At 38.7% G+C, this 7,201-nt stretch overlaps 1 protein-coding gene across 1 annotated transcript in view; it reads right to left on the minus strand.

Annotated features, from left to right (window-relative positions):
• Positions 1–2,616, minus strand: part of mmp23ba (matrix metallopeptidase 23ba) — a 28,735-nt gene extending 26,119 nt beyond the window's left edge. The window contains exon 1 of the mRNA XM_078557744.1: positions 2,234–2,616. Within this exon, the coding sequence (XP_078413870.1) occupies positions 2,234–2,368 (135 nt within the window). The 5' untranslated portion in view covers positions 2,369–2,616. The remainder of the gene's footprint in view (positions 1–2,233) is intronic.
• Between the last annotated feature and the right edge of the window lie 4,585 nt (positions 2,617–7,201).

A 7,201-nucleotide genomic window follows, 5' to 3' on the forward strand; every position in this document is an offset into this window, starting at 1 on the left:
AAATAGGTGACCCCTTCTTTTAAACAGTGACCCCCTAGTTCTAGATTCTCCTACAAGAGGAAACATCCTTTCCACATCCACCCTGTCAAGACCCCTCAGGATCTTGTGTTTCAATCAAGTCACCTCTTACTCTTCTAAACTCCAGTGGATGCAAGCCTAGCCTGTCGAACCTTTCCTCATAAGACAACCCGCCAATTTCCTGTATTGGTCTAGTAAACCTTCTCTGAACTGCTTCCAACACGCTTACATCTTTCCTTTAATAAGGAGACCAATACTGTACACAGTACTCCAGGTGTGCCCTATATAACTGAAGCATAACCTCCCTATTTTTGTATTCAATTCCTCTTGCAATAAATTATAACATTCAATTAGATTTCCTAATTACTTGCTGTATCTGCACACTAGCTTTTGTGATTCATAGTCTAGGACACCCAGGTCCCTCTGCATCTTCTCACCGTTTAGATAATATGCTTCTTTATTTTTCTTGCCAAAATGGACAATTTCACACTTATCCGCATTATACTCCATTTGCCAGATCTTTGGCCACTCACTTAACCTATCCATATCCCTTGTAGCCTCATGTCCTCTTCACATCTTACTTTCCTATTTTTGTGTCATCAGCAAATTTAGCAACCATCCCTCAGTCCCTTTATCCAAGTCCTCTGTATAAATTATAAAAAGTTGAGGCCCCACCACTAATCCCTGTGGCACACCACTCATTACATCTTGTCAACCAGGAAAAGACCCATTTATGCCTACCATCTGTTTCCTGTCAGCTAGCCAATCTTCTATCCATGCCAATCGGTTACCCCTTATACTATGAGCTTTATTTATCGCAATAACCTTTGATGTGGCATCTTATCAAATCCCTCTGGAAATCTAAGCACAGTACATCCACTGGTTCCCCTTTATCCACAGCATATATTACCTCTTCAAAGGACTCCAATAAATTGGTTGAACGTGATTTCCCTTTCACAAAACAATGCTAACGCTGCCCGATTATACTGATTTTTCCCCAAATGCCCATCAAATAAGATCTTTAATAATAGCTTCTAACATTTTCTCTATGACAGATGTTACGTTAACTAGCCTGTAGTTTCCTGCTTTCTCTCTGTTTCCCTTTTTGAATAAAGGAGTTACATTCGCTATTTTCCAATCTAATGGAACCTTCCCTCAATGTAGGCAAGTTTGGAAAATTAAAACCAATGCATCAATTATCTCACTAGCCATTTCTTTTGAGACCCTAGGATGAAGTCCATTGGGACCTGGGGTTTGTCAGCCCACAGCTCCAACAATTTGCTCAGTTGTGACATTAAGAGTGGGAACAAGTGAATGAATTTTTGACACATCTGCATGGGAAAGAGGAAAAAATCAAAGTCTCCCTGGGTCAAGGATGTACAACTTTACATGAATGATATTGACAGGAGCTGGTGGGATCAAAGTCCTATAAGGAACCATTGAGTAAAATGGATTGATGTCATCTGTGGATTGAAAAGAATGAAAGGTGATCTCATTGAAACATATAAAATTCTTGGAGGGCTTGATAAGGTAGATGCTGAGAGTATAGAACTAGGGGTAAGTCTCAGGATAAAGGGTCATCCATTTAGAACTAAGAAGAAGAGAAATTTCTTCATTCAGGGAGTCATGAATCTTTGGAATTCTCTACCCCAGATGGCTGTGGACACTCAGTCATCGAGTATATTCAAGATAGAGAGTGGTAGGTTTTTGGATACTAAGGGATATGGGGAGAGTGCAGAAGGTAGAGGTTTCTCCAAGATCATGCTGAATGGTGGAGCAGGCTCGAGGGGCTGAATGGCCTACTCCTGCTCCCATTTCTTACTTACTTTCAACAAGGGAATAATGCACAGCCCTGCTCATTAGGCAAAGGCGCCAAGGAGAAAAAAAAACTGTCAACAGAAAGTTAGCAAAAGAAGTCAAATTATCCAGATTGTCCAAGACTGATTAATGTCGTTCACTATTTCAAATGTTGAAAAAACAGATGAAGAGAATGGTAACTATTTCTGTGCTAAATAAATTTCAGCTGCTGCAAAAAAGTGGAATTGCTAAATTAGATTATTAAATTAGAGAATGCAGTTTGCAGAGATGGACCTTTCTTGATCCATTGTACATCATTCAAATTTAATTTTAGACAAAATACTATCGAAAACATAAGAAACAGGTTTTACTCAATTCCAGTATCTAAAAGGTTAACATCAATAAGGTTTATACTTACTAACTGAGGTCTCCAAGCAGGAAATGCATCTACATCTCGATCTCCAGCTATGAACATCAATGTCACAGCAATGTATATTAAAACTTTAATATTTGTCAAATAATCTTTATCTTCCGACCTTCGAAAAAACCCCATCTTAGTTAAAGTGGTTACAGCTCGTTTTTCCCACGTTTGCTTCAGAACCTCAGACTCAGACCACTCTGTCCAGGAGCATGTCTGGGGATCATTGCTCGTTTGCAGTTCAATCACAAGGTTATTAAGAAAGTGGGTTTTCAATGGGTCTATTTAGTTCAGTAGCACTTACATAAACTGCATTTCCGAGTGGCTGTGATAGCCAAACAGTATCACGTTACTTCAAGTGTATCTCAAAGATTTCCATCCATCAGTTTGAAACTTAGCCAACAACAGCTGGGCACATTGCAACCTCTCTGGATTTGGACTTAATTCAGCATTATAATCAATTTCAGATGTAGAGTCATTGGCGTACAGTACATAGCAGAAAAGAACAAAATGAGCATATGCTGAAATTAACTCTATATTGGACAATTTTTACGACATAAGGTATGCATAAAGGCACAAGACACTTGCCACAAAGCTGCATTTGTCAACAGATTTTGCACTCGAATGCAACAATTAAATCAACAGTACTTTGAGAAAGGCTTCTTTTGTTTAATGGCACCTGAATACATTTACTGAATACATATATATAATATATATATAAAAAATACATGCATGCACATATACAAACGTGTGTGTGGGGCTGCTTGGTTGAGCTACTTATGGAAAATAACAAATGTTTAACAAATGCATCTCCCTCTTCCTTCCACTCTCCAACTATTAGTAAACACACCAAAGATCAGAAACTTGATAAAAGAGCTCCAGTCAAACATCCCAAGTATATATAAACAGAAAGTGCTCTAAATACTCAATAGATCAGGCAGTATCTGTGGAGAGGTTACAAATATGAAACGTTAACTCTGTTTCTCTCTCCACAGGTGCTTTCTGACCTGCTGGACGCATGCGGCATTTCCTGTTTGTATTTCAGATTTGAAGCATCCGCACTGTTTTGCCTTTTGTTCTTAAGAGTTTGGTTTGTTTAATATTGAGCTGACACGTAAGTGCCAGCCATAACAGTTGCTGTAGCAACAACCCTACCATACAGATTTGTTCCTGCCAAATATTGTTTAAATACTATCTACTATCAACAGGAATGTTCAGCTCTGGAGAGAACCATTTGGATCTTAAATATAGTTAATTTCTTTTATTAAATTGTCCGAATTTTTTGTCATTTTCCATCTTCTATTTATAATTGATTGTGTTTTAGTCCAGATGTTGCTACTCACTATCATAGCTGTATATTCTCATTTGGGAAGTTGTGATGGTGTGCATCATAGGATTCTCTCTGGAAGCTGCCTGTAGCAATCTGTGATTAGAGCGTCCATGCATTGCCCCCATCATCAGGATATTGACTATCACGGGTACAGGCTTTTCAGTACAATACTGAGAGAGCAGGACAAAGGTCTTGTCAGTCTCAACAATTAAGTTCAAGGTGGTTCTTTTAATGTTAAGTATATCTGAATTCCTGTCAGTTTGTATCTAAACTGAGCCAAAATCCCAGATGTGTTTGGAACATCAGCTCTAAGTTTAATGCTCCCTTTCATGGTAACCTATATATACGCTCTATAATTAGTTATTTCATGTCTCTGTGCCCTTTGATAGCTTCAAAGTCACATTTTCTTGATATGCTGCAAAAGGTGTGCTTTATACCCTCAAAATTAATAATAACGGCAACAAAATGGGATTCAGCTTCAAAGAATAAAGCCTTTAAAGAATTCTGTACTAAACTACTCACCTCATGTTTCTATTGTAAAATTTTATCTACAGTAGGAAGTTTGCACAGTATCACTAAAACATACAGTACAAAAATAAAATGAATTATCCTTGAACAATAAAAAGACACTAGGACATTGAAGCTGATTTTCAAGTGATTGCTTCTATCAGACAAGACTGAGCTCACCATCCACCCCACTGAAACAATCAGGGGTCAAAGCCATTTTTGATATCAGACCCTGTTGACAAGCTGCTCACCAATCAGAGGGAGGGACGAAATTAGGCGGATCCATGGTGAGGTCCATCCAATGCTGCCAGGTTAAGGCAGCAGAAAGGCCTTCTGGGTTGAGGTGGGGAGGGGGCTAGGATTGATTAAGCAAACTTGTTTCAGAACATTTTTTTTGTTACACCTGTGTGGTCTTTCAATGTCCTGCAATGATTCCTTAAGGATTAGTTGTTAGACTGCATTATGCCAATTATCAATTGGTGTGTGTGGCACAACCCTCTGCCCATTGCTGTTTCAGACTTTCATCAAGGTTTTATTGATATGAAAACAAAAAACTACTGCGGGTGCTGGAAATCCAAAACAAAAACAGAATTACCTGGAAAAACTCAGCAGGTCTGGCAGCATTGGCTGCCAGACCTGCTGAGTTTTTCCAGGTAATTCTGTTTTTGTTTTATTGATATGACCCTGATTTGCATGGGCTAATGAGACCTGCTTCTAGCAGGCACCTGGGCTACCCCCCTTCAAACTCCATGAAGGTAGCAGTGACCTAGGGATCAGCAGGAATGGCCATTTACATCTTCTCTTACTGGTTGCATATTTGTGCTTTTTTATTTTTGAGCTTTATTTACAGTGGTAAATATATACATTGTTTAATTGAACACTGGAGTGCTACAGACATGAATCAACAAGCACTCAGTGTCTAGCTGACAGGGATGAAGAGAACTAAATCTCAGGAGACTCACAAATAGTCATGTCCACAAGTTTGCAGCTAAAGGGGGAGAAAATTCATTAGGAATCGTGTTACAATCCAGCAAAGAACTGGTAAAAATGAAAAGAAGGGAAAAGATACGAGCCCTATAAGGGAGCACAAATTTGATGTTTTATGAAATCATTTATTTTAAAAAAAACTTGTGGGATCAAAATAGTCACGGTTTGGCAGATATCTTCCAAAAATAAACCGAGGACCAAAGGAAGCATTTAAAACAAGGAGCAAATGAAGTGACGGAATGACTAAACAAAATCAAAAACACCAACTGAACCTCTGCATGTGCTCTGGACCAGACAAGCTGGATTGATGAACTGACATATCCATCTGGCTCCTAAATTCACTTCCTGTGAGCGCTACCTCATAAATAGGAATTCCAAGTGTAAGGAAATGGTTTTTAAATGCAAGAATGACACTCTGTATGCCTTCGGGGGGATCTGGACCGGTTCTCGACAGAGCCAGTGATTGCATTATATGGACGATTAAGTGTCTTTGTAGGTAATATTTAGTCTATGTGACTTCATGAAATGGATCACCCGAGGGGAAGAGAGGAATTTTCTGGAGCTTTTTTTTCCCCCTTTAAGTCCTGGGTAGTTTTTTTTCTTCTGTGTCTCCCAGGAGATTACATGATCATGAGGGAAGGTAGGAAAAGATAGCAGGGAGGAAGTCCTTATTCATGATGCTCCAGTCATCGTGAGGTGTGGGGCAACCTTGATGGACCAGTTGGTCTTTTCCTCCCCATCAGTTTTATGTTTGTATATTGCAATAGGATGAATTGTGTCAAATTGGTGGAAGGAAAGAAATGATGTTGAAGGGAACGTTGTGACAAAGCTCTCTGGGCAAAAAACCAGGAGGGGTTGGGAGTGTTGGCATATTAGATCTGTTAAGATGCATCTGTAGTGCCTACTTTGGGAGAGTAGTGGCATTCTTTAGTTTATTTCCAGGCATATGTATGAAAGCAGAGAGAATTTTTCTATGTCAAAAACAGCCAGGTTAAAAGTTACCTATTTTTGTTCAAGAGTCTGATGTATGGAGGTAAGGAAGCTTCCTGCTCCATCATGTCAAAATACCCAGTGGATAGCTACACTTTATGCAAGAGTTAGGCATTTCCAAAACTGGGAGCTGTTTGGGAGATTTTACAGGAAAATGCATTGTAGGTTTTTTGGGAACTTTACTGGGATTGAGAAGAGAAAGCCAGAATGCGATTAAACAGAACATCCAGGAAGGAAGGGTTCGAGGAATTGACTTTGATCATCTTGTATATAATGATAAATTAGAATACTGTTACAAGAGGTTTTGATTCATATCCAGTGGTTTCAGCAGTTCTTTGAAACAGTAAGAGGAAATAAAGTATGTGCAGAATCTGAGAAGGTTCTAAATTAAAAGTATGAAATGAAAGATTTGGATTATAATATCCACTGGATGCTAAAAGTTAAAAAGAAAAGTGGATGAAACATTATCTTAGCATCCCATCAAGTGCTAGGGCTTCCTCTAATCAAAGTCCCAGGGGAAGGAGTGGATAAGAGAAGAAATATTCAGTTAGCAATCAACTGAACTATGGAAACTGGTAAAGAAAAACAAAGTAATCAAGGTTTAGGATCCTGGGATAAACCTGAATAGGGCATGAGCCTCAGTTTTCATTTTAGTTACAGGGATGAGAAGGGGAAGAGAATTTGTAATTGGCTTTTTATTCATGAAGAAAGAAGATTAGGGATTTATAAGATTTAGGAGCTATTGTTGACTGGGAAATTCATGTGTTTATTATCTGATCTCTGTGGTGACATGAACTTCCACAAAGGGGAAATGGATATTCACTTGGATTTAAGCATTCTCCCTTTGAATTCTCTTGACAGTTTTAAATCTTACAATCTTGCCTTATTGGATGTATTTGAGAATATTTATTGTGCACAGTTCCTGATTTAGATTTTAACAGAAACAACTCGTTACCACGAAAGTCATAAGCAGTAAGGATTACTATACAAATATTACAGCATTATAACAAATTATAATGAAGACTGAGATGGAGGTCATGGTAAAAGGTTGATAGACAGCAAAGCTGTCAGCTGTTGTGGCCCTACCCCTTGGAACTCTTCCCCAACCCTTCCACTTTGCTACTTCTCTCAACCCTTAAAAGTCTCCTGAAACC

This window comes from Cetorhinus maximus, chromosome 15, assembly GCF_964194155.1.
Source record: "Cetorhinus maximus chromosome 15, sCetMax3.hap1.1, whole genome shotgun sequence".
Taxonomy (NCBI): domain Eukaryota; kingdom Metazoa; phylum Chordata; class Chondrichthyes; order Lamniformes; family Cetorhinidae; genus Cetorhinus; species Cetorhinus maximus.